This window comes from Ursus arctos, unplaced genomic scaffold, assembly GCF_023065955.2.
Source record: "Ursus arctos isolate Adak ecotype North America unplaced genomic scaffold, UrsArc2.0 scaffold_28, whole genome shotgun sequence".
NCBI classification, from domain to species: Eukaryota; Metazoa; Chordata; class Mammalia; order Carnivora; family Ursidae; genus Ursus; species Ursus arctos.
The window spans coordinates 9,281,358-9,307,085 of record NW_026622963.1 but is presented as its reverse complement, the minus strand read 5'-3'; the positions used below and the strand labels follow the sequence as shown (position 1 = coordinate 9,307,085).

Below are 25,728 nucleotides of genomic sequence, written 5' to 3'. Positions count from 1 at the left end.
AAAACCTTGTTTTATTCAGCCCAGGCCTGGGCAATCTTGCTCTGTGATATGGCCAAAATATAAAAAATAAAAACCAACAACCGGCAAAATACCGTTGTAGAGAAGAGTTAAGTACAAAATTGGGCCTGGCATCCGGAATCCCTGTGGTTTCGGTCTGCGTTTGCTCCCTGAGGCCGGCAGGGAGGGATGCCTGTGGCTTCCAGCTGCCCCTGCCTGTGGGGTGCGGGGGCTGGGCCCCTCAGGCCAGGTCGGTCCTGGCAGGAGGCTTCCTGGGGAGCCAGGCCGGCTTTGGGAAGTGGGGAGATGGGCTGTTTGTCCGTCCTCTGCGAGATCAGGATCTAAGAAAAGAAAGCCTGCAGGTCAGTGGTGGGGTGCAGGGCAGGCCCCCTCACTCAACTGTCAGCCTGGCCCGCCACTGCGTGCCCAGCGGAGGGCTCCCCTTCCACCGCCCGGATCCCACGTGGGAAGGAGGGCAGGCGCGGGTGGAACCCTCAGCCCCAGCCTCCAGAAGAGGGGTGTCCCGGCCTCCCCCACCATTCAGGGGCCGTCTCAGCACCACCCCCCGCCCGTGCCCTGAGTCCACAGTGTTCTCTAGGCCATTAGTAGAGCTGCTACCGTCTGGGAACACTTTCTTGTTTTTTCTAACAAAGTACTTTTTAAAAAAGCCTCCTTCCTCCTCTTCAGAAACATGATCGAAAGCCACAGGCGTCAGTCCCGTGGCCGTTCTGGGAACACTGCGTCCGGCTTCCTGTGCGCTGGCCCGGCCGCCCGCCTGCGGTCAGGGTACCAGAGACGCTCTAATAAGACTTGAGCCTTTCCAAGCACTTATGTAAAGGGCTTGGAAAGAAGGGCCTCCGCCTTCCCTGGCCCGCAGGCCCCCAGGGGAGCCAGAGGGGGGCAGGGGGCTGCTTCTCTGTCTGCCCTGTTGAGGGGCCTAGCTCATGGCATGGCCGGGAAATGGGATGCTGTTTCAATCCACCCTTCCCAGCGGCGGGCAGGACGAGAGAGGGATGTAGGCCCCCTGCCTCCCTGCATACCCCCTGGCCCCCTTTTATTCTTGTGTGCCCCTTCCTTCCTTCCTCCTTCTCCTTCCATGGACTTGCTTCCCAGAAACCCTCTACCATTTAGGTGACCCCTGAATTGGGAATGGCTGAATGAGACAGGCCCTGAGGAGGGAGTAGGTCAGAAACCCAGGTCTACGAAAGAGCCAAGGTGCCAGGGATGGGGCAGGAGTCAGTTGTTTTAAACATACTCTGTGACCTGGACAATTCTGATCAAATTCAATTTATGAGGAATCTAATCTCTGAACTGAACTAGAAGCTGCTATTCTCATTTTTAATATACATGCGGGTGTGTGTGTGTGTGTGTGTGAACAGTCAGCTTAGAGGTAGCAGCTGAAGGGTAAAAGGGCTGTCTCTAAACGGGTCCTGACTCTGATCACACACTGAGCCCTAATCCTGGTCACACACTGAGCCCTGACCCTGCTCAGACAGAGTCCTGACCCTGGTCACACACTGAGCCTTAATCCTGGTCACACACTGAGCCCTGACCCTGCTCAGACACTGAGTCCTGACCCTGGTCACCCACTGAGCCCTAATCCTGGTCACACACTGAGCCCTGACCCTGCTCAGACACCGAGTCCTGACCCTGGTCACACACTGAGCCCTAATCCTGGTCACACACTGAGTCCTGACTCTGCCCAGACATTGAACTCTGACCCTGGTCACACACTGAGCCCTAATCCTGGTCACACACTGAGCCCTAATCCTTGACACACGCTGAGCCCTGAACTTGGTCACAGGCTACACTTCATACCTGTCAATCATTCATAAGCATACACTTTTGTTTCTCTGGGCCTTGAAATCTCTGCCCTTTGTCCCCCAGCTGATGGACTGAAGTTCTAGGACTACTCCTGTTTTGTTTTTGTCTTAATGGAAAGGAGTTGCTTTGGGCTGACCCGCCATTGTAAATTCCCGCGGAGCGGGGTGGGGTTTCACGGTGAGTTTGTAAGCAGACGGTCCCTCTGCAAAGTACTTCACGTGGGGAATCAGGAGACAGGCTGAAGACACACGGCCTGGGGAGCCATGAGCCAAAGGCCTGGGCCGGAGTCCTTCAGCTTCGGGTATGGCCGGGCCCCGGCCCTGGGGACAGGTCATCCCAACCAGAGCGAGTTCTAATCTGGGACTGTTTCATTTAATCCCCAGGACAGAGACACTGCCGCTCACACAGCTGCCATCCCCGAGCACCCCTGGGACGGCTCTCCAACCCCAGACATCAGGCCTTTCAGTCTTTTCATCTCACAAGGCTACACGGGAAGGGCCTCTTTTGTAGCTGAGAAAAGTGGTTCAGAGAGGTGAGGCGACCTGCCCGATGTCACGGGGCAAAGAAGGCTCGGAACCAGGACTGCAGACGTCCCCCCAGCTGTGCTGCCTCCTGCTGGCTCCCCCTGGAGAGTTTAGGGGGCCGCACAACCTGGCCCCGGATCAACAGCCCGCGGCCGGGGCCCCACCATGAGCGCTCAGCTCGGGGTTGGCATGGACGGGGCTCCCCCCCGCGCCACCATGTTTGGCTGGGAAGGTGACGCGGGGCGGGGCGCTGGCACCCTGTGCGGTTCGCACGGCCGGCGCGGGAAGCGGGGAGGGCGGTGGGTGAGCGCTTACTGGACAATTTTGCAGTTTGTGGCAGAGGCGTAGCGGCCTGTGTAGTGGATGCTGCATCTCACCACGTTGTTGGTGAAGTCTGACTCCAGAACGATGTACTTCGGGTTCACGTGCACCTGCCGAAGGAGGGAAGAGGGATCTGGTCAGGGGGCTGCACTTCACCGGGGCCCCAGGGCGGGTGCTGGGGGCACAGACAGACATGGAGGTGACAGAGAGGAGGAGACAGGAAGGTGGAGAAAGACCACTTGAGACCAAGAGCTATGGAGACAGAGACCCACTGATGCAGAGACACGGAGAGATGCGGAGACAGGAAAGAAGAGACAGCTCGTGGTCGAAGAAAACGTCACCAGATCACTCCTATTGGAAGACAGAAAGCTGCCCAGAGCCAGAGCCCAGGCCAGGTGGGCCCTGTGTGGGGCGCTCAGGGTCGGAGAGGTGGAATCCCTGCCCCGGGGAACACCGCAGTGAATGAGGGGCTGAGCAGGGGCCCCAAGCCTGGTCTTCCCAGTCCGAGGCTGGCACCCTTGACCACACACGTCCGCTGAGGTGACCCAGGCAAGAGCTGTCCGCTGCCAGGTGGCATCTCCTGCCCTGGGCCCAGGGATGCCTGACACTCACTGAGATGTTGGCCCAGGTGTAACCTGGGCCTTTTGTCTGGAGAAGAGCTGTGGGGACACAAGGAAGCCATCTGAATGTGGGATTAACTGGGGTGGGGGGGGCTGCACTGGGGTAGGCTACACCCAGAATGATAGCTGCAGAACATCTAAGGACATGTTACTTTTGAATCCTTTACACACTCGCCCAGGGCAGGAAGTGTCATTACCGATGTGGTTTGAATTCCGAGTGCCTGGAACTCAGAGGGGCCTTTGTACACCTGTGGTGAGTGGATGAACACAGGAAGGGGAAGAATACCCCTGACAACCCTGGCGCCTGGGGCTGAGGCGGAGCAGGGGGCCCACTGAGCCTGCTGGGAGGCATGCAGACGGCCGTAACCAGGGGCTCCCGGGTTGCTATGTTCCAAATGCAGCTTTCCCAGCAGGCCGTGTTCATGCGGGTCCAAGCCCATCTCAAGCCTGTCTTCATGCTCACTGCTCCATCTTTACCGCCCTTGGGTGTGGAGCAGGGGGTCCCGGGGCAGAATGGTTTCCCGCCCTGTCTTCGCACCTGCACGCAGGAGGCCACGATACGCCGGTGTCTGCGCGGCCGGCATGGACGAACCACACTGGGCTGTGTGTCCTTGACATGCTTTTCTACCCCCCCCACCCCAAGGGAGGTGGCACCGGCACGAGTACACATTGGAGAAGGGGTTCAGGCCAGAAGGGACTCTTGGTCCCAGGAGCCCTTGGCTTTGCAGGGGTCCCTATGAGGAGCAGAGGGTCTCTCTCAGAGCACGGCAGGGTCCTCTTGCAGATAGCACAAAGCCTCCCCTGTCTGCAGACAGGGGGGTGCACCGCAGAGCTTTCCAAGTCCTCTGTCGCCTAGGGAAGACAGCGTCACTACCTCCCCTAGCATCGCCACACCCGGGCCAAAGCTTCCTTGTCTTTACGGAAAGGGAGGCTCTGCCTGCTTGAGGCTAAGACCCTCCAACGGGAAGAGGAGACCTCTGCGTGATGTCCGCAGCCGGGGAGGGGGGAATGTCCCAGAGGCTGAAGTGCATCCCAGAGGCAGGGACACGGAGCAGGAGCGGCAGGTGGGAGGGGGCGCCCCAGACCGGGAGACCCACCTTGAGGATGTAGTTTCCGGGCTGCACATCGGTTATGTCAATCCACTGGCAGTCGATGTCCGCGTTGTAAGTGTCATAGCAGCCGGGGCTCAGGCCCTGGGAAAAGGGACAGGAGTCAAGGCTGGGGTGCTGGGCACTCCTCAGAGCCACCCAGCCACTCCAGCAATCTGGGCCCCTCCTTCCTCCCTTCTAGAGCCTGCTGGTGGAAGGATCAGACTGAAAATAGGGAGGCGTAACAGCCAGGTGGGAGGGACTGAAGGAGGGGGATGCCTGGAGAGTTGGATGGAGGAACAGATGAAGAGACAGTCAGGACAGAGAGACGTTCCGTGATGCCTGGCCAGACCGACAGAAAGGTGGATTTGGGTGGACCAACAGACAACAGAACACCATGCCGTCTAGACTTCGTTGGAATGCTCCTTTCTTTCCAGCGGCAGACATGCCTGGGAGCAATGCAGGAAGGGACCCCGTAGCGACCTGATGACTGGTGAGAAGACCCTTGCTCCCACTGAGCGGAGCGGCCAGGAGCCCCGGCACTGGCCCAGCCGCTCCCCTGGGCAGCGCTTCGTCCCCACACTCCTGGGTCCCCACCCTGGCCCTCGCACCCAGCCGGACCTGCGTGTGAGAGGTGCACGCGTAGCGCTTGAGGTTGCCGAAGTCACAGGTGCTGTCCTCCAGGCAGAAGCTGGCCTTGTGGCCCTCAGCCACCTTCTTGCCCGTGGCTGCATCCAGCAGGTCATAGTGGCTGAACTCATCCATGCTGTGGTAGTGTCTGGGGGCACAGGACAGGGGGAGGAGAGGGAAGGGGGCCTGGTCACGCCTGGGCTTCCTGAGACGGTCCTGGTAAGCCTGCGGTGACATGGCCACCTGACCAGTCTGTGCTCCCGGGGCTCCTTGGTCCCCTGTGTCCCCCAGGGCAGGGTCTCTGGGGCTCCCCAGCTAGCCAGATCACCCTGGGAGAGCACCTCCTCGGGACTCCTCACTTCCTTGTCAGGCTCCCACCTGGACTAGCTTCCTGTGGGCCATTCCCTGTGTTCTAGACATTTCCATCCCTGAAGACCCATCCTCTTCCAGTCGAGCTTTTGCTAAAGAGCTCTTGCCCCCGTGGTGCAATCACGGCAGGTCCTCCCACCAGCACGTGCTCCTCGCAGAGCACCAGCAGGGGGAGGAGCTCAGGCACCGAGGTGCCCGGCCCGCAGGAGGGGCCCCACTCACTGGTGGCAGCTGTGCCACTCCCACGTGTGCCGCGGCCGGTTCGGGAGGAAGTCCGCGGTGCCCTGGTTCTTCACGCGCTGGGGGAAGCGTAGCAGCACCCGCACGTCGTAGTCGGTGGCCTCGGGGGTGTAGGCTGTGCTGCAGGGACAGGTGGGAGACCGGAGTGGGGCTGGGTCCTGTGACACCAACACCCAGAATGGGCCGACTTGTCCCTGAAGATCCTCTCAACGGACTCCCCGTCCTGTGGCCGAGGCTTAGGCCTCTCCCCATCTCTCCCGAGCACCTGGGCCGGCCAGTCCCCTCCTTTCTGGCTTTCAGCACGTGGCCAGCAGCTACCAAGGAAGTCTTTCTGAAGTGGCATTGGGCCCAACAAGGACAATCACACCTGCAGGTGACTCTCTGCTGGTGACAGCCTGGGGGGGGGGCATATCAAAATCTTTGGAGGGCTTTTTAAAAGTGGCCCTTATCCAGGAGATTCTGATAAGTGGACAGAGCCCTGACTGTTGACCAAAGTACGCCACATCTCATGTACGGGCCTAAGAAACACGCTCGGGCTCTTCAGTGTCAAAGCCTCTTCACTTTCCTGTTCCTGTCCGCCCTGCTGCTCCCCACACATCCTGGGGTTCCGGCTCCAAACACTTTCTCAAGCAGACTTCACTCCTGCTCATCTGTACTGCTGCCTGTGCTGTTCATTTGACCCGGAACTCACCCAGCCTCCTAGGCCTAACTCAGGTTCCCTCCTCCAGGAAGTCTGTCTTGATGGCCTCAAGTAGAGGCATCTTGACTGCCTGTGAACTCTAACGGCACCTCCTGTGGCCCAGCCTGATACCACAGGCCCCCTGAGCTAGGCAGTGTGACTAGGCCACCTTTCCCTGACTGCGTGGCTGCCGGCCAGCGACCTGCCCTTTTCTGTTTGGGGAGCTGGGGTCTGCTGCAGATGGCCTGCTCACAATGTGCTTTCCGACCCCTAATTCCCAACTGAGAGGGGCTTTGCGAGAAGAGGAGAGAGAGAGAGGAATGAGGGGCAGCAGCAAGGGGAGACAGACAGACAGACACACACAGACACACACGTGCGCAGCAGCGACTGAGGCTCCTCCCTTCCCCAGAGGACTGCTGACAGCTGTCCTGGCCGGCCTCGGGGCACTTCCCTGGCACTCGGTAAGGTCTGGGTCCTGAAGCCAGAGGCAGGAGGCGGCCAGTTGTAGGGATTAGCTCTCTCTCCGAGAGGATGTCTGCACAACAGGCGTGCGGGCTCCTGTCTGCCAGGACGTAAGGCCCTTGGCCTTGTCTGGGGGAGGCTTGGAATCTGTCTGTGTCTGGGTTGGAACAAAACATCCTCCTTCCCTCTGTTCAGTTCAATCCTGCCCTTCTGTTCGGCTCAGCACACCGTGGGAACCCATCAGGGCCGAGGTTCGAGGCCCAGCTTGGCCACAGAGTCGCGGTGAGACTTGGAGCGAGACCCTTGCCTCGTCTGGGTTCTGCCGCGGTCTGGGCACTGGCAGCTCTGCGGCGCGTACTTTCGACGATCTCAGAGGGCCCAGCCGCCCCAGCCGTGGTTCTGCTGGGGCTGTCGGTCTGTGCCCCGCGCCCCGCTGCCCCTGCTGCCCGGCCTGGCAGGGCCTTTCCTCCTCTGACCATTCCCTCCTCGGACCTCCCCTGACAGCTCCGGCCTGACGGCTGCTCACGCCAGCTCTCCTCCCACTCTCTGCGGCTGGGTCCTGTCATCAGGGCGGCTGAGGGGCCCCGCTCCAGTGGACCAGGACCGGGACCAGGCTGCCCCCTCCCCAGTCTGTCGGGGAGCTCAGGTCTGGGCCCGCAGGATGCTCTGTGAAGACCAGAGCGATAATCTGGCTTTGACTCAAACACCTCGAAACTCGGCCTCGGTGGACTGCCGTGGAGGCTGTGAGGTGCTCCCTGCTGGGGGCGTTGTGGCGGCAACATGACCACGATGCTCTCTTGCCAGGGACAACTGACGAGACCAGACCTGACTGCACAGGCTGGCTGAGCGCTACAGTGGACCCCCATCCGCGGTCTCGCTTTCCGTGGTTTTGGTTACCCACGATCAAGGGCAAGACATTCTGGCCAAGGGAGCAGCGAGCAAAGCTACATTCTGGTGCAAGTGCCTGATCTTGTTATGGCTAGAGAAGGCCCTGCGGGGGAGCTACTCTGAGGGGCGGCAGTTCCGGAAGCGGGGAAAGGCTGAGATTCCCAAGGGCTTCCCAGATACTGAAGAGTAAAAGCAAATAAAGACTTAAAATGCAAAAACAAACAAACGAAAAGGCAGCAAGTAATTAAGAAAAATAGGTGCTGTCCAACACAGAGGGATGTCAACAGACGAGGCAGGACAGTGTCATCTTTAGCTAATGCTTTTAGCACAGGGGGATGTCCCGATGCACATGTATTTGACCAGAATATTTGAGGTTAATACATTAGAAGCGAGCTCTGCAGGAGGGAGAGTCACCCAGGAATAAGGGGGAGCTGGCTGGGCTCCCCTTCTGAGGTCTTGCAGACTGGTCTCCTCGCCCTCTCTCTCCACTGCCACACATCACTGAGGCCTCTTTGTCACCGTGTCCCCTGGCCCGCCGGGAGAGCCACAGCTGTCCTCCGTGGAGACGGTCCCGCACTCCTGCCCACTATCCTGAAGGCTATTCCCCCACTGGACTTCCCTGGGTCCCTGTGGGAGCACGTTCTCATGGGGCAGCTCGGAGTGGGAAGGTTCTAGTTCCTCTCTTTGCTCCTCAGCTGCCTGACTGGAAAAGCACATACCTTCAGGGCTGCTGCGAAGGTTCAATGCCATGGTAAAGTTCCCTGTATAGTGACCTGAACAGACATGCTCGCTTGTCCCCTTCCCCTCCCGGCTCCCTGGGAGCAGGTGAGACTCACAGACGAAGATGTCAGGGTACCGAGGGGCTCAGGGCTTGGCCAGGGTCATTCGGCTTGTGTGCAGCCTGGCCGGCATGAGCGCGGGTTCTGGGTGACCGCCCCGAGACTGTCCCTACATCCCCCACCTCAGCCTCAGCCCCTCACCTGGCCAGACACTTCTCCTCCGCAGCACAGCGCAGGGAGTACAGATGGGCTCTCTGCACATAAGTGGACGCTTGCACGTAGTTGGGGTCCGGGACCAAGTCAGGGAGGCCTGGAGATGGAGTGGGAGACACGGAGGAGGGGGCAAGAGTTGGCGTCAAGGGGTGTCAGGCTGGCCACGGCTAATGCCCAGAGACCTCCCCAACCCCAAGCACCCTTTACCATTCTCCTTCCTCTATACAGGCTGTCGCCTCCTCCGAGAAGCCTCCTAACCTGAGCAAGGGGTGTAATTGGAACAATTCCCTCTGGGCTCAGGTGTGGGCCACGGAGGTCAGGGAACGGGGGCTCACTTGTGGAGCTCTGTGCTGTAGGAGCCCCTGAGAATCCCTGGAAGAGCTGGGACAGGAGCGAGGTCTGGGAGGCAGGAAGGAGTCTGGTGAGCCGGAGAACAGGCAAGGGTATAGTTGGCAGGGCGAGCTGCGGGAACAGGGGCCTGGAGGCAGGACTGAGTGAACCAAGCAATTTCCTGACAGAGGCACTCCCTCCATGTCCTCGTTCCCCAGGCCTTGGACACCAGCCCCCGGATGCCCTCTGCAGCCAGCAGTCTTCCTGAACCACCAGGAGAGCCCTGGGCTCTGGCCGCAAGTGGCTCCCAGAAAGCTCACGGGCAGAGCCAGGTGGATGTTGGTCGGCACAAGCGGGCGCGCAGGAAGGGAAGGGCAAGCAGGGAAACACATCCCTAGAGTAGGCTGCTGACAGGGCAGGATTCTCGGCCTGGGCACCCAGCCCGACCTTCTCAGAATTCTTCCTTCTTGCCATCGGCCCCCAGACCTGACCGCACCCTCCCCTGTCTGCATCCTCTGGCCTCCAACCTGAGGGGCCCGGCTGCCTCCCCTGCAGGGCCCTGGGGAAGTCTGCAGTCTGCTCAGGCCCTGTGATCACTCGCTCCCCGGGACGCGCTAGAGCCAGGGGCCTGTCCACGCTGCACCTCCCTCACCTCCGTGTCTGAGTTGGTCCCAGGGAGCATGCGTTATTAGGAATTAGCAGAAACCAAACTCAGGTGTCCGGACCCTATCCGCACTGGAAGAAAGAAGGAACGATCCGAGCTGGTTGCTGGGAGTGCAGGAGGGATGGGGCACGGGATGGGGGAGGACGTGGGCAGGGGGACTCCAGAGCACTGGGCTCTCCCCCAGCTTGGCCACTGACCTCAGGGTGAGTGAGCCTGGGGCCTCTCTGTCCCCTCACCCTCAGGCTCCCAGGACTCTGGCAGTTAAGCAAGGACATGTGGCTACCGGTGGCTCCCCAGTTTCTGTCAAGCCCTCTGCTCTTGGGGGGCAAGTAAGGTGCGGAGACTTGAGTCATGCAGACAGCATTCCAGACCCTCTTGTTGCTGCCAAAACCCTCTTGTCAGCTTTCGGGTCCTGAGGGTGAGGCAGACCCTCCCACACACATCCCTTGGGCTCTGAGACCCCAGCCCGGCTCACCCTGGGCCTGGGCCTCATGCCGGAGCCTGGTCCAGGCAGCCAGTGTGATCTCACCTACTCGGAATGAAGAGGAAGCTTGGAGCACAAGGGTGGGTGAGGATGGGGGGCCGTCTTGGCCAGCCGAGGTGCCGTTACTCAAGCTCCAGGAATGCCTGCAGTCATTTCCCCGGGGATCCCTGGGCCCTCAATGCAAGGGCCCACCTCCCTGCCAAGCTGCTTCTCACCCTCTGGTACCTGGAAGCCTCCAGCGGGGGGGAGGTGAGGAAGACAGGAGTGGTCCCCTTCCCCATTATCAAAGTGCCTTGCCCGCAGCAACGTGTGGGGGTGGGTGAGCTGGGCCGGAAGCCTCCTGAGACCCAGTATTTGGCACCAGGCGGCCTGCCTCCCCCACCCCAGGCCCGGTTTCAATAAACAATGCACAGATGTCTCCTCAAAGCTTTTCTGGCCCGACCCTTCCTCTCCAGGCCATTCCATGAGCTGGCTCTACAGTCCGGGGACGGTTGGAGAGCCAGCTGAGTAAGAGGCCAGAGATGCAGAGGGAGGGCGAGGGCTGGTGCCCCTCCTGGCCTATGACTGAACCCCGACCCTGGTCCTACGCTGACTCCAAACACACCGAGGCTGGATACCATCACCAACTCCGAACCGCGACCTCATTGTTCGTCCCGACTGGGTACTGAAAACTCTGCCCTGAAAACAGTTTTTAAGGAATTGCTTTGACATCATGAATCCTTTTTTACTCTGAGTGGGTGGGTTTTGTTTTGTTTTGTTTTGTAAGCTCCAAAGGCCATGCGGGAGGGGCATCTATACCGTCTACATGTGGGGGTTCGGGAGGAAGACTAGGGACAGACATCTCAGAGCTGGTCCTCACAGTCTGAGCCCTGGCCTTGGCCACAGATGACCATCCTCCTCTTACTGTTGAGGAATCACAGGTCCACACACAAGCCTCCTGCTCCAGGAAGTCCTCCCTGCCTGGCAGTGACATTCCAGGCCGCACGTATGTCTGTCTCACCACTAAATCCGTCTTGATCCATAAGTAGATTTCATTGTGTTTACCTGGGTCTACTCCCCTCCAGACTCTGCGCTCTCGGAGGGCAGGGACTAGGTCCCACTCACCCCGTTAGCAGGCAACCCACCATGCTTTGGGGCTGACTGACTGCCCTGTCACATTGGCCCCTGTCAGGCAAGTTTCTTTAATGATTAGTGGCTAGATGCTTTACTGTTCCAGTGATTTGAGCGTGCTCCGCAGCCCGTCCCCCACAAGGCAGCAGGGCACACGGGGGTGCTGGAGGGACCAAGGCTCAGAGAGGGCAATGAATTTGTCTGTGGTTGCACAGCGGGTGGGAGCAGCCCTCGGAGACGCTCCCCACCTCCTCCTAGGACTCCACTTAATACTCTTTTTATAAAAATGAACTCTTTGGAAGTATAATCTATACACAGTCAAATGCAGACTTACAGTTTGGTAAGTTTTGACAAATGGTGCACACGGTGTGACACCACCATCAAGCTACACATTGTTTCCATCATCCCTGAAAGTTCCCTCCCGTTCCTTCCCAATAAATCCCCCTCTCCTCCTCCACCACCCCAAGTAACCATTACTCTGCTTTTTAACCACTGTAGGTAGTGATGCCTTTTCTAGACCTTAAATGGAATCACTCTTATCATTATTTTATTTTCTCTGTTTTGTATCTCTGGCCATCCCAGGGGTCCTGTGTCCCCCCTAACTGGCTCCCCCTGGCCATGCTCCACCACTGTCACACTGGGGGAAGCCGCTGGAAAAGAGAGTAGCCTTGGGAGTTCAGGCTGGGTCCCCCTACCCTGGTCAGAGGAGGGGACCCCCTGCAGAGGTCCCTGGGCACCGCAGGCCCCTCCCTCAGCTGGCATGATGCCTCCTTCTCCGCCTGCTCTCCTACAAGGTATCCCATCAGCTTCCATCAGCAGCGGACCCCCACGCTTGGGCTCTCAGTCCCAGGGGGCTGGGACTTGGGGGGCACCCCTGTGTTGCTAGAAGCAGGGGAGGGAAGGCGTGAGCAGGGGCTTGCAGACGTAGGGATAGGGGATTGGTTTGCTGCTTCCAGCTTAGAGGGTACGACCAGGCCCTCCAGGCAGGCTGGCCCATGTTGCCCGAAGCACAGCTACACAGCGACCATGTGCCCACCCACCATCCCGAGAAGTGTGCGGAAGGCCCTCGAGAGTGGGTAAGGCTTACTCAGAAAGCAGGGAGAACACCCAGTCGTGGGGATGTCATTCTGAGGAGGGGCTGGAATCTTTTATCCAGAATATATGGAATCATCCAGCCCTGGGACCTGGCACTGGAGACTCTATAGGGGGTTCCAATGAGAACATCTCCCAGAGACCCCCATTTCTCTACCTGCGGAGACTGAATTAATTATAATTCTCATGTCAGAGCAAACTAACCATTATCGCTGGTCTGGGCGAGGCCCCTCTCTTGGAATAACGTGTTTTTTGACCTTCACTGGTGTCCGACCCTCCGATATGTCCTTGCACATTTGTGTCTCTATAAAATCTGCAGTGTGTTGGAGGTGGGCATGCATTCTTAGAGCATATAAATGATATTGTCTTAGAATCTCATTCGTTTCTTGATTTTTCAGTCAATGTATAAACTCTGAAAGCCGACCTAGCCCACGATTTGTCATGGCTAAACAGGACTCCACAGTGTGTGCCCTCCATGGCTAATATGGCCGGTCTTGTGGGGTTGGGCCCCCAAGGTGGGGCCAGCCACAGAGAGTCCGGGTGCATGGTTTGCTCAGGCTGCCCAAGGAGTTGCTGGTCACCATCAGCATCTCACCTTCCCCTCCCAGGAGGGAGACAGGAGCCTGGCTTCTTACCCTCCTCTGTCACAGACTTTCTGTGAGACCTGGGGCAGACCTGCCCCCCCGCCAGGCCCCACCGCCTCCTTTACCCAGCTCTGACTGTCCTCTACCCCACTCTAGGCCTGGAAGAGCTCTGGGCCAGGCCCCGGTGGGCACTGTTCCCCAGAAGCCAAGTGCTGACCAGGGGGGTTGGGCACACAGGGATTCAGGCTGCACAGTCTGGGCCAGGGCTGGAGGGACCCAGAGGCAGAGGGCAGTAAAGGCCCTGGGGACGGCTGGAGCCAGGCTGCTCTGCTGGGGAGGGGCCGGGGGGTAAGGGAATCGGGTCCCAAGGGCATTCTGCAGGCAGCCTTGGAGGGGTCCCGTCAGACCCTCCAGGGCAGCGAAGACCCAGAGCCCCGGATAAGGACCTTCTGCACTCCGCATTCCTGCTCCATCCCTGGATTTTCCTCTGAGGGGGATCCCGGCCCCTTCACGAGGCACTCAAGCCCAGCCCGCCATGCTCCCCACCCTAGGCTGGCCCACATGTCGGCCCACGGGAACCGGGGGCCTGTCTCCCTCTTCCACGGCCGGACCTGGGGCCTTCTCCGGGAAAGACTCCAGAAGGCAAGTTTGCCACCTCATCCAATTCCCCGGTGTATAAACCCTTCACTTTTCTTAGGCTCAGCTTCCCCATCTGGACATGGAGAGACAACGCTAACCTGCGGTGAGCGGTTCGACGCCTTCAAAAACAGTTGGAGATGAAAACACTTTTCAGGAGCTAGTCAGTCTCTTCCCTCACCGCGGGCAAGAGCCCAAGACCTCTTACAACCTCTACCGAGGGTACTTCAGCAGCCAGGAAATTCTCCCACTGTCTGACCTAAATCCTTCCGGCTTCAGAAGAACTCTGGTCCCTCCCACTCAGCGGCTCCTGGAGGCCGCCCAGTGCGGTTACATTCCTGTCACTTGCCCACACCTCACCTGTTTCCCTCTTGGCTTCCCCCCTTTCTGTGGGTTCCATAAACCTCGGCTCCTTTGAACTCTTTCCTCCCCAGGCCTCCGGCTCACAAGCAGCTGATGAAGGAAAGCGGAGCGCCAAATCGCCCTCATCTCATGAGCCTGGGGCTGGAGGATAAACCAGGTCCAGCAGGAAGCGGTCAGCGGGCTGTGAGATTTGGGGGGGGGGGGGTTCAGCTCATCAGCCAGACTCCAGAGGAGCCCTTGCCTAGGGCAAGCAGCAAGCTCATAGATCTCGGCCTTGCATAAAGATGAGTGGCCAGGGCCTCCAGGGCGGGAGCTCGCAGCTCCGAGCCCTGCGACATCATCTCATCATCAGGACATTAAAATGTCAGGGCTGACCCAGTGGGGCCGCACCTGTGCCATGAGCAGGTTGGCAAGGTGGCTGCGGGATTCGCCACAGCCTGACGCGAAGCGGCAGTCCTAGCCCAGGCAAAGGAGCTGTGATGGCCATACTGCCAGGCCCAGAACCTGCAGGGGCTCCCCACTGCCTACAGAATCGGGCCCAGACTTCTCAGGGTGGCAGCTAAGGCCTTCTGTGGTCTGGCTTTAACCCGGCCTTCCAGATCTCATAGCCCTAAGGGCCAGGAGTCAGCTCCCTCGCACACCAGACCTCTTCTGCCCCGGCCTCTGACGCCATTGGTGCCTTGTCTTGGAATTCTACACATGCACACGTGCGTACACACACACACACACACACACACACACACACGGCCTTGCAGGGGTTCACAGTCTTTAGGCCCCAAAGCCTACCTTGTCAGTCCTAACCACCGCTCTGCCAGCACACGTCTGTTGCCCCCTCTCGATGGGCAGAGACAGTCCAGGGGTGGCGACTGCCTCACCCCCCTGTGCGGCAGGGGCCAAGTCCGAGGAGGGGATCTGTGAGTGTTCAGTTCAGTGACAGCCCGGGACGCAGGCTGGGCGGAGCCGGGAGCAGGCCGCTGTGAACCTTTGGGGAGGTCAGCTACCCTCCGCCCTGGCCAAGCCAGTCTGCTGCCTCCTTGCACGCGTCACTCCCTCGCACTCGTCCGCGCTGTGAACCCAGGCCCCTGCTGCCCTCCGCTCCCCTGCGGGCCCTGGCAGATGCTTCCCCTGGGTCCCTCCTTGGCCCTCAGGCCCTTCACAGTGACTTGAACTTTCATCTTTCTTAGAAACCCTGCTCAGCCCCCTGTCTTCCCATCTCAGCTCGTGGCAGCTTCATCCTTCCAGCTGCGCACGCTACAAACCCTCGTGTTGACCCGTCTTCCTCTTACACCCCACTTCCAGCCCATTGGGAAATCCCGTCAGCTCCATCTCCAGACTAGGTCCTGAATCTGACTTCCCACCGCCTCCGTTGCTATCCCCGCCTGCATCTCCCTACCAGCCTCCCCTCAGTCTCCTGCCTGCCTCCCCACGCCCAGCCCAGCGTAGTGGTCAGGGACCCCCTTGCAATGTCACTGCTCAGCTCACAGCCTGCAGTAGCTCCCCAACGCAGGGAGAGGAAAAGCCCAAGTCCTCCCAGGGGCCTCCACGGTCCTGCTCCCTCTCTGGCCAGCCTCCTCTCACCCCCCTCCCCTCCCGTTCTGCTCTGCTCTAACCAGACCAGAACATACTCGAAACCCCCAGGGAATTCCTGCCCCGGGGCTTTGCACTGGCTGTTTCCCCTTTCTGGAATGCTCTTCCTGATCGCAGCACGCCTCACTCAATGCCTCCTTTGCCTCTCTCAAATGTCACCTTCAGGAGGCAGGCCTTAACCAGCTTTGCAACCTGCCCCCCCCCCATCTTAGTTAGCTCTACTTTCCCACAGGCCTTACCACATTCTATTATTTCCCTATTTATTAGGTTTATGCAGGAAAATATAATGTCCGCAAAGGCAAGGGTTTTGTCTCTTTCTTTCCGCAAAGGCATACTCAGCTCCAGCCTGGGCCCAGCACGCAGTAAGTTCCTGAATGGATCAATTTCCTCCGAGAGGCTATCTGCTCTCGTCGGAGCCCTGGGGGTGGGTGGGACTGTCCTTTGCCTGCTGCCCAGCTGTGGGCCCAGGTGCTGGCGCACAGCAGGTGCGAGCAGGAGAGACTGGTGAGATGGTGGGGGGCTTGGGCCCCTGCAACCCGGGGCAGAGACCTCGGTGAGGACAGGCCTGGGTCTGGCGCACCGTGACTTCTCTGTGCGCAGCTCGGGGGGCCTGGAGCCTGCGGGCCCCGGGAGCACAGGCGCAAACACCTGTGGGGTCTGGGGGCCTCTGCCTGCATGTGCGGTCTTCATTATCAAGCAAAGGCGGGGACTGATTCCACAAGTCCTTTCTTCTGAAAAAGGAGTAGCTTTGGAGGTGGAAGACCCATGGTTGCCGTTGGTCTACAAGGAGGAGGAAGGGTGGGTTTTCTCCTGAGGCTTTGATGGCAAAAGCCTCTGGGACCTCGCCTTCCCCGCCTGAGTCCCTTCCTGCTCTGACGTTCTGACACCAGCACCAGCCCATTTCCAGGTGCCACTGAGATGCCCGTTGGCTGAGTGCTCGTCAGCAAGGGGGCGAGGGAGCCAGGCCCAAGCCGGCCCTGTAATCCTGAGTCCATACAGAAGGGCCCTCTGGGTCCAGCTGTCTGTGGCGAGGAGGCTGTTAGGTCAGAGCAGGGGAGGGGACCAGACCTAGCCTCTCCTTCCGGCCTCCGAGCCGACCGCCGCTCCGCAGGAATGCCCGGCACGGGAATTGGAAGCAGGTGTGGGCTGCCCGGGCGGACCACCCGTCTCCTCCTCCCCCCACCCCCTGCCATTCCAGCACTGCCCTGGGGAGTTTTCCATGTGTTCTTGGCTTGGACAGGAGTGGGGTGGACTCAGGTTGGGACTACTGGCAGTGTGAGTGTGTGTGTGTGTGTGTGTGCGCGCGCACGCGCATGTGTATCCGCACCTTCAGAAATGATAGGATACTGAGATGGGGACCCCTGGGGTTAGGAAAGAAGGGAGGAGGAGGGACACCCCTAAGGCCCTAATGATCCCTCACCCTGCTCTGCTACCACCCCAAAGGCCTGTGGGGCCTGCAAACTCAAGGCAAAAGTCCAAATTTGGGTTTTCCAGGGTTTTAGACCTGAGAGAAACAAGAGATAGCCTTCCCTGAGGGGCAGGGGCAGAGAGGCCGGGCCGTCTGGCAGCACAGAGGGCCCAGAGGGCTGGCCTGGCTCCCAGCCTGGCTGCTGATGCACTGAGACCTCAGATGAGTTACTAGGCTTCTCTAGCCTCGGGCTCCTGGTCCTTATGGCGGGGGTGGGGGGTGGGAGTGGGGTGGGGGTGTAACACTATCTCCCTCCCGGGGCTGCTGGGGGCACTAAATGAGAAAACGAAAACCCAGTGCTTAGCACGGAGTCTGGCGCACAGTACAGTGTTCAAGAAATACCAGCTTCTATGACTGTTATTTCAAATAGGAGCCGCCTCTTTTTGCAGGGACGGTCCCTTGTGAGACCAGGGGAGAGAGGATGTGGCTTTGCAAGCGGATGATAACAGAGGAGACAGGAAGTCTGCCTGAGATGCGGCTGCTGGGGACACAACTTGTTTGTTCCGACACTAGTGACCTTCAGCCAAACAGGGGAGCAGGAAGATGACCCAGGTCCCTCTGTCTCCATAGCTCGTCTGACCCCTCACGACAGCTTCCTCAGCCTCAAGACTCCGTTTCTTTCTGAAGAAGCACCCGAGACAACCTCAGGGAAGGAAGAAGGGAGGCTGAGCTGTGATTCTGGCTCGCCAGTCACCTGTGATGTGACCCTGGACAAGCCACTTAACCTCTGAGAGCCTCAGTTTACTCATCTGCAAAATGGGGATGGTAAGTAGTATCTAGGGTTGCCCGAGGATTAATGGACTCCAATCATAAAGCTCCAGGAAGGGTAGAAGACACTGAGAAAGCACGGTGTAAGTGCTTGTGACGTAAGTCTTCCAGAGTCTGGAGTGAGAATGGCAAGTCTTCGCAAACACCACACGGGGAAGGGGCTCTGCTTCCCAAGCCTTGCAGATCCGCCGGCCCAACTCACCCTGTCACAACCCATGCCTGGAGCACCGTGAACAGGCGAGTATGTAAAGGAGCGAATAAGTGAGGTGTGCAGCAGGAGCCAGAATCCATCACGTTCAACAAAATTACGTCTGATGGTCAAGGACTCAGTATGGGGGTTCATGCAGACTCACAACCTGGTTTCACGACTAAGAGGCCGTGTGAACATCAGCAAACGAGCCTGTCACCTTATGAGACGGGACAGAGAACAGTACCCGGCTTGTGGGGTCACTGTGGAAATTAAGGGCAGTGATGCGTAAAGTGCCCACAAATGCTGGCGTCATTCTCCCTCCCCTGGCTGCAGCTGGGGAAACTGAGGCCCAGAGAGCTGCTGGAGGAGGCCGCAGCGCTTGGCCCGCCCCACCTGGCTCACAGGGAGAGTGTGGGTCCTCCTAGGGTCGTCTGGGTGCAGGGCAGAGACGACAGGCTCGGCCGCGCCAGCTGAGAGACCTCCCTAGGTCTCTGCTGTCTCCGCACCAGAGGAGTGCCGTCCCCAGTCCCCGCCTCTCCAGGAGGCTGTGAGGGTGATAGACATTGCACATTTCAGCGGCCCGGCTAGGCGGGTGCTCTTCAGCAGACGGCGGGGTTGTTACTATCATCCCCATCCTGGGGCTCGAACTCTGGACGTTTTTTGGGTACGGCCAGCTTCTGTCCTTCCCTGCATCTACTCCAAGCCCCATGGAGGTAGGGAGGTGACCTGGAGAAGGGGAGGCGGGGGTGGGGAGCTGGCCCAGGTGTAAGGATGGGGGCAGGGAGTCAGGGCTGCTCTCAGGGACAAAGGGGTCCTGTCTGGCTTCTTGGGTGCGGGAGGCTAGATGGAGAGGGAAGTACACTAGGAACACCTCTGGGTGTGCAAGGAGGTGACACCTCTGGGTTGGGGAGCTGCCTGGTTGCCGTCAGGCTGTGGAGATGTGAGACAGGGAGAAGGAAAGGAAGGCAGTGCCTCTGCTTCTGGAGCAGTGGGCTAAGGCATTTATTTTGTCCTGAAGGCCTTCGGGAGCCATAGAACGTTCTTGAGCAGGAGAATAATACGATCAGCTCTGCAGGACTTTATCTGCCCCACGTGTAGAGGGACTGGCCAGGGAGAGGCTGGGAGCAGGGGACCAGCGAGGAGGCAGCCAGAGCTTCCTCCTGGGCTCTGATTGGCCATGTGAGGACGGGGGTGGAGGACCACGCCAGGCAAGGCTGGTGCAGCCATCAGCAAGCCCCGGGAGAATGGCCAGGGAGGCTGCTCCGTGTTGCTTTTACGGGGCTGCCAGGGCCGGTGAAGCAGGCAGGGGCTGGAAGGGGGAGCCCTGGGGGGGAGAGCTGTGGTCTTCAGGGATCACGAGTCACCTCAGTCCAAAGCTGAGGCAGGGGGCAGGGGTAGGAGAAGGGATAGGAGGCCAAGAAGGGAGGGCCTGGCCGTGGTGGAGGGAGAGGCACAGTGGAGGGAGAGGACACAGCTAGGCCTGGGAAGCCGTCGGCTACCCTCCAGGCGTCTGCACGGATTTGCTGAGAGCCAGGCAAAGTATGTGACCCTCTCTGGGCCTCTGTTTCCTGGTCTTCTCTCCAGTTACAAGTTGCAGAGTTGGAGACAATGGGATTGCAGGAGGCCTGGGCAGCCCCAGCCCTGGGTGGGAGGGAAGAGGGTGCAGGCGCCAGAGGAATAAACCGGGCTCTGGACAGACGCTTGGAAACTGCCCAAACATGGAGGGACGTGGGCGGAGCGCACATGTGTTTGGTGTTGTGAGGACACATCCACGCCCACACACACACAGGCTGCCAGCACCAGCCTCAGACCCCTGGGTGTGTGGCCAGGAGGAATGAGGTCAGTCCCAGAGAATCTGCCCTGGACTCCCACACCAGGCCTGGGGGTCTGATCTCAAGCACAAGGCTTGGCCTTCTCTTAACTGGGATTTTCCATGGTCTGGGCCTAACAGGGTGGGAAGGGGGAATCAATGATGGGATGGAAGGTACTGCTCCTTCTCTGGTCTCTCTGTGAGCCCCACACTAGCCTGTGCCTCCACATTCCCTCTCGCCCTCCCAAGCCCTCCCCCCCAAGACTAGGGGAAGGAGTGACTGGAGGGTGCCGATGGCCAGCGACGCAGTTACCTCCTCCTCTGGGAAGTCCTCTCTGAGCCCCTAGCCCCTGACCGGGGAGGCCCCTCGTCTGGGCTCCCTAGCTCATGCTTCTAATGCTTGCCCATCACGGCACTGATGTGTCCCCTTTGCTATGCGTCCTCCAGGGCAGGGGCTGGATGTGATGCTTACCGGCACACTTTTAACCCCAAATGTACACTTTTAAGCCCAAATGGGGCTGAGGCGCAAGACCAGAGACTCTGGGCACCCCCACTCCAGACATGGCCTTGCCCTGGCCGGTCGCCTCTGCACTTTAAGAACTGTCAGGCCAAAGAGGGGCCCTAGAAAACCTCACTGACTTGGCACACAGATGCTGAGTCCCTGGCCTACCGAGCAGTGCTGTGGTCCTGGAGGCCTCAGATTTCTCCCATGCCCACAAGTGGGGCACTTCCGGCTGAGCCCTACTCTGAGGTCATGGATCCTAAGAAAAGCCACCGTGAAAGCTTAGCACCCTATAAGGTGGGATGCCCTCTCCTCCAAGGAGCTCTAGGAGCAGACGATGCCCAGCTTAGATGGGCAGGAATGTAGCAAGTCTCAGTGAGGACCAGATGTGGGTGAGGCCATGGTGGGCAGTAGGACACATCCTTCATCACATTGCAGAAGGGCCCCCCATCCGGCTCCTGTCCCGAGGCCCTGCAGGTTCTCCAAGTGGGATTCAGCATCCAACTTGAGTGCTATGTCGTGGATGTGAGGGAGTGGGTGCTACCAGTGGGGAAACTCCTCTTCCCTAGCCTTGGGCTCCAGCAGCCCCGACAGAGACAGACAACCTCCCCCACACCCCCAAGCAGCAGCCTGTCACCCAGGTCAGTGCGGCTGGAGACCAGGCAGCAGTCCCTGAGCTGACAGAGGCAGAGAGAAGCAAAGGCTGGGGCTGTTGTGCCTGTGCCCCTGTGTCCTGCCGGGCTCAGCCCTCACCTAGCGAGCCTGGCCTGGCAACCTCGGTGTGGAGCAGAGAATTGGGGCACTGATGGCAGCCTGAAGGGACTGAACGGGAAACCTTGACTGAAGCTGACTTCGGACTTGCAGACACAGAGGTAGAAAGGGGAATTCTAGGACAGCAGAGGCTGGGCCTGTAGCCATCTAGCCTTGGCTCTTCCCACGGTAGTCCGTCTGAGAATGGCATGTGTGGAGTTGTTCGTCCGAAGAAGGAAAGCTGCCCCTTCGCTGTATTCTCCTGGACAGATGGCTTGGGTCGTATCTTCATGTCCCCCCTCCCCCCAGAAAATGCCGGAGGGAGGCCTGCCTACAGCTCCCTCCTGGGGCTCTCCCCCAGGACCAGGACTACAGTGAGCTGAGTGAAATGAGCGAGGCACTGGCCTGGACACCAAAAATACTCGGTAGCCAAGAGAAGTAGTATTTGCGGCAATACTTTTAAAAATCAAAATCAGTGCCAGAAAAATCTGTGATGAGCAGAATATCAAAATTTCAAATAACGACAGGATCAATTTGCCTCAGGCTCCGATATGGCTTAGCGTGGCACCATGACTAATTCTACTTAAAAGCTGGATATTTTGTTCATCACAGGGTTTTTTTTTTTAGATGTTTGCATTAGTTTTGACCTAAAAGGCATTAAAATATTACCTTTTTTGATTTCTGAGCTTTTGGACCGTAAATTCTGCACCCAGGCCAGTGCCTCACTACCTCGCCAGTCTGGAAGGGTCCCCCTAACTGAACTCCTGTCATCTAGTCTGGACTCCGGCCTGGGGCAAAAGCCGCCTCCCTAACCTCCTGCTGATCCAGGCCAAGCTCGCAGGTGCTAGTGACTGGGACCTTGCCACACCTCCCGGGGCAACCTCTAAGGCCTTTCTGACCCTGAAGACCCAGGTTTCTGATGCTGATGCTCCCTGCTTCACCCTGTGAGGCTGGCATAGGGGCACCTCCAGGGGTGGACGACGTGCCCTACCGAAATGAGGGAGGGGCAGGGAGAAGCACTCCTTCCCTTTGTCCCCAGGTGACCCAAAAGAGGTCTGGAAGGTGCCTCCTGGCCAAGCCCAGCCAGTCCCTCTGCTCCCAACCCCTCCAGCCAGGGTCAGAGCCTAGGCCCGCCTGGCCAAATCCTGCCACTAACGGTGATGCGTGGACCTGGGGAGGCTGGGAGGAGAGATGCACACAGTGGCTGTCGAGGCGGGTGGGGGATTCCTTACTTAGCTCAGGGGAGGCCCACGGACGGCCGTGGCAGTGGCCGTGGCCGTGACCCGGAGGGTGGCCGGCGGGCGCAAGACAGTACTCACCGCGGCCGTTCTGGTTGGGCCGGTACACGCTGCCCACGCTGAGGCGGCCCTGCTGCGCGCCGCCGCGCTCCCCACCTGGCGGGGGCGCGTCCGAGCTGCGCACCGGCAGGTAGGGCGGCTCCAGCACGCGGAACGGGGGCTGCGGCTCCACGGCCCGCGGGGGGACGTAGGCCTCGGGCGGCACGTTGGCGTAGGGCGGGTACCAGCCGAGGCGGGGGTCGGCGGCGTAGGTGCTGCCGGCGCCGCCGCCGGTGGCGGGCTGCGCGTCGGGGCCCGGCTCGGGGTAGGCCTGCTCGAAGCCGGTGGTGCCCTCGTGGTACAGGCTGTGCGAGTAGCGGCGGTCCAGGCCGTCGGCGGGCTGCGGCGGCGGCGGCGGCGGCGCGTAGGGCCTCTCCGGGGCCGGGTAGAAGGTCTGCGGCGGGTACTCGGGCTGCTCCTCGCCGCCGCCGTACTCCTCGTAGCGCGCCCGCGGCTGGAAGGGGTAGATGACCCCGGCCGAGGCCACGGCCGCCGCTGCCGCCGCGCCCCCGCCGCCTCCGCCGCCGCCGCCGCGGTAGTACACGTAGCCCTGGTCGTAGGTCCGCGACGCCGGGTCGTAGGTCTCGTACTGGCTGACGAAGGGCGCCTGCGGGTAGGGGAACTGCTGTGGGAAGGAGGGCGGCTGGCGGTAGGTGGTGGCGAAGGCCGAGGCCGAGACCGAGGAGGCGGAGCCCCCGTGTCGTTGCTGGGAGACGGAGGTGCGGACCCGGGCCATGCCTGTGCTGTCCCCGACGGCCACCTCGCGCCAGTTGTCGGGCACCTGGCCGAAGCCGAACGGGTGCCGCGCCTGGCCGCGCACGGTGTCCGAGCCGACGCGCCCCGGCAGGGGCAGCGACGGGGCCTGCCGACGCCGGAGGCCTCCCTGGCTGCGCCGCTGCGGGGCCTGGGGAGCGCCGGCCAGCAGCACCCGGGAGCTACTGTCGGTGCGCGGCGGCCCGGCCGGCACGTACTCTGACCCGGAGTTGAGCAGGCTATACACCTGCCCGTTGTTCTCCCACTGAATCAGCTGCCGCCAGCGCCCCGGGTCCGAGCCCTGTCCCGGCCTCGCCTCCTGCCCGTGCACCAGGACGCAGAGGCAGGCGCCCCACACCAGGGCCCCAAGCTGCCAGCCAGCTCGGGCTAGAGCCATGGTGGCCCCTCTGCAGAGGCCTGGCGGACCGAGAGGCTCTCAGGAGTGTACTCCTGTGCGTGCTTCTCTTCCCACGGCCTCGAGGACAGGACGGCTCCTTGCCTGCCCCAGCTCTAGCTTTGTCCATCCTGGCCTTGTCCCGAGCGGGACGGCTCCTCCGATGACAGCATTTCGAGGCCAAGGGGTCAGGGCAGGGCAGGGGCGGTGCCCAGGGCTGCACGAGGCTCTCTGCAGGGCACCGGACAGGCAGGACTGCCTGGGGGCCTTACATGGCCAGCCCGGTACTGGCTCGCCGCTGGGCTGGCGCTTTCCCACTCTGAATGAATAAGCAACAGGCTGGGAGCGTTGGGAGGTTTCGGGCAGCCTGGTCCGCCTGCTGGGGCCTCCTCCGCGGGGCCCTATGGCCCGCCGGGTTTTAGCTATGTTGCCTGTCCCACAGCTGCTGTGCTCCCTCAGTCCCTGGAGCTTCCAGCCAAGCCACAGACCTGCCTCTGAGGAAGGGAATGGAGCAGGGAGTAGAAGGGGGCCTCTGCGGGTGCAAGCAGAACACGGCTGGGGTGTCAGCACCCCTATGGCCATTTCTCTCAGCTTTGGACCCGGCATCCCTGATCTCACCTTACCGGCTTCTCTGGGCTTGAATAAGCCCCAGCCTCTCCCCAGGACCCCCCTGAGCTCCCCTTCCCCAAAGCCAGTGCCAAGAGACACCCTTCTTGTTGGTGGGCCTCCCTGGGGAGATGCTGAACCTAATTATGGACCCCTGGGGCACCTCAGTTCCTAAGGCCTCTGAGTACAAAGGGGCTGGAGCTTCAGCTTTTCCCCCTCTTGGCACACTTCTTGGCCTTACTCTCCCACTCTGTAGAATGGGGGTATGCCCTTGTGCTGAATAGAACTTGTGAAATCATGGGCGAGGTCAACTTCTTATGCATCGCATGACAGAGGTTTCGGTTCTGTGTCTCTTGAACCAACATAGCCTGGCAGTAATCTGAGTATGCCCATGGGTAAAAGGCAACCCAGGGTCTGTCTTTGATAGACATAGAACAGCAGAAAGGGGGGTTCGGGAGAGTTAGGCCTAGTCCTGGTTGCTATGATTAAGTCACTGGGTGATCTTGGGCAAGCCCCTTTTCCACTCTGATCCAGTTGCCCCATCTGATCAATGGAGGATTAGACCAGATGGTCCCCAAGAGTGCTTTGGGAGTTTCTCTGTCCCCCCTGAGGACAGCAGAGATAGGAGGGGTGCCAGAAGTTTGAATATCTTGGTAACCAAGAAGTCACCCTCTGGATGCCTCCCCTGGGCTGCCTTCTCCCACCTTACTCGTGAACCAGAGGGCAGAAATTTCCCTCTTGTGCTTATACACCAAGTCGGAAGAACTTGCCCCTAACTTGGCCCCTGCAGGTTCCCCTCTACTTTGGAAACTCCTGGAGCCCACCTGGGAGAAGCAGCCAGAGTGGACCTTCCTTGGGGACCCTGGAGCCTCGGCGCTCAGCCTTGCCAGCCAGCCAGCGTTTGTTCGCCCCTTGCACTGTGCCTCAGGATGAGGCTTGATTCAGGTGACTGTCGACCCTCACAATCCAGCCGGCGACCATTCAACACGGCCCCTCAGGTGCCCCCTGTGGGGTTAGGTTTCAGACTCCAGGCAGGACTGCTGCAAGGAGTGACTGGTTTGTCCACCGCCCCCCCCAAGCTAGATGCAGAGCCAGGCTCACGGAGGGGGCCGGGACCTGGAGGGTTAAGCCTTCCCTGCCTCCTGCCTGCCCCCTGCAGTGCTGGCCCAGCTGCTTGGAATCCCTGGGGTCCTGTAGGGCCCTCCCGCCAGCCAGACGGGCAGCAGCTCGGGAGAGGAGGAGGAGAAGTGGAAACAGGCCTCAGGGTACCCCCAGTCGGGGAGGGGGAGGGAGGAGGAAGGATGGGGGGAGGACAGAGGATGGCCATGAGGTAGGGGATGGCCAGTGGCTGAGAGTGGAGAAGGCGGGACCCCTCTTGGAGAGCCAGGCAGAGGGCCGCTGGGGCTTTGGGGCTGCGGGGAGATGGGGCACAGGCTGGCGTGCTCAGCTGCCCTCGGCCTCAGAGCCAGCTCTTGGCGTGAAACCTTCCCCAGTGCCGGCTCCTCGGCTCCTCTTTCTTTTTTTCTTAATAAGGTCGAATCAGAGTGAGTCAGAGGAGCCAAGTTTCCTGTTAGGCTCTGTTTGAATAAACTCTGCTCTGAACAGAGCTTGGGCCTCTGCATAGGTTCCCGGGGCCAGGGCCGTGGCCCTGCCAGCCGTCTCTGCT

The 25,728-nt window shown here is 60.1% G+C and overlaps 1 protein-coding gene across 1 annotated transcript; it reads right to left on the bottom strand.

Moving 5' to 3' along the window:
* On the bottom strand, positions 1-23,805 carry LOXL1 (lysyl oxidase like 1). The gene is made up of 7 exons (XM_026478478.4): positions 22,292-23,805; positions 8,623-8,731; positions 5,596-5,733; positions 4,996-5,152; positions 4,384-4,479; positions 2,661-2,776; positions 1-338 (listed from the first exon to the last, which is right to left on the bottom strand). Exons 1-7 carry the CDS (start codon positions 23,457-23,459, stop codon positions 332-334), a joined length of 1,791 nt encoding a protein of 596 aa, XP_026334263.1. The 5' UTR covers positions 23,460-23,805; the 3' UTR covers positions 1-331.
* Positions 23,806-25,728: the final 1,923 nt, after the last annotated feature.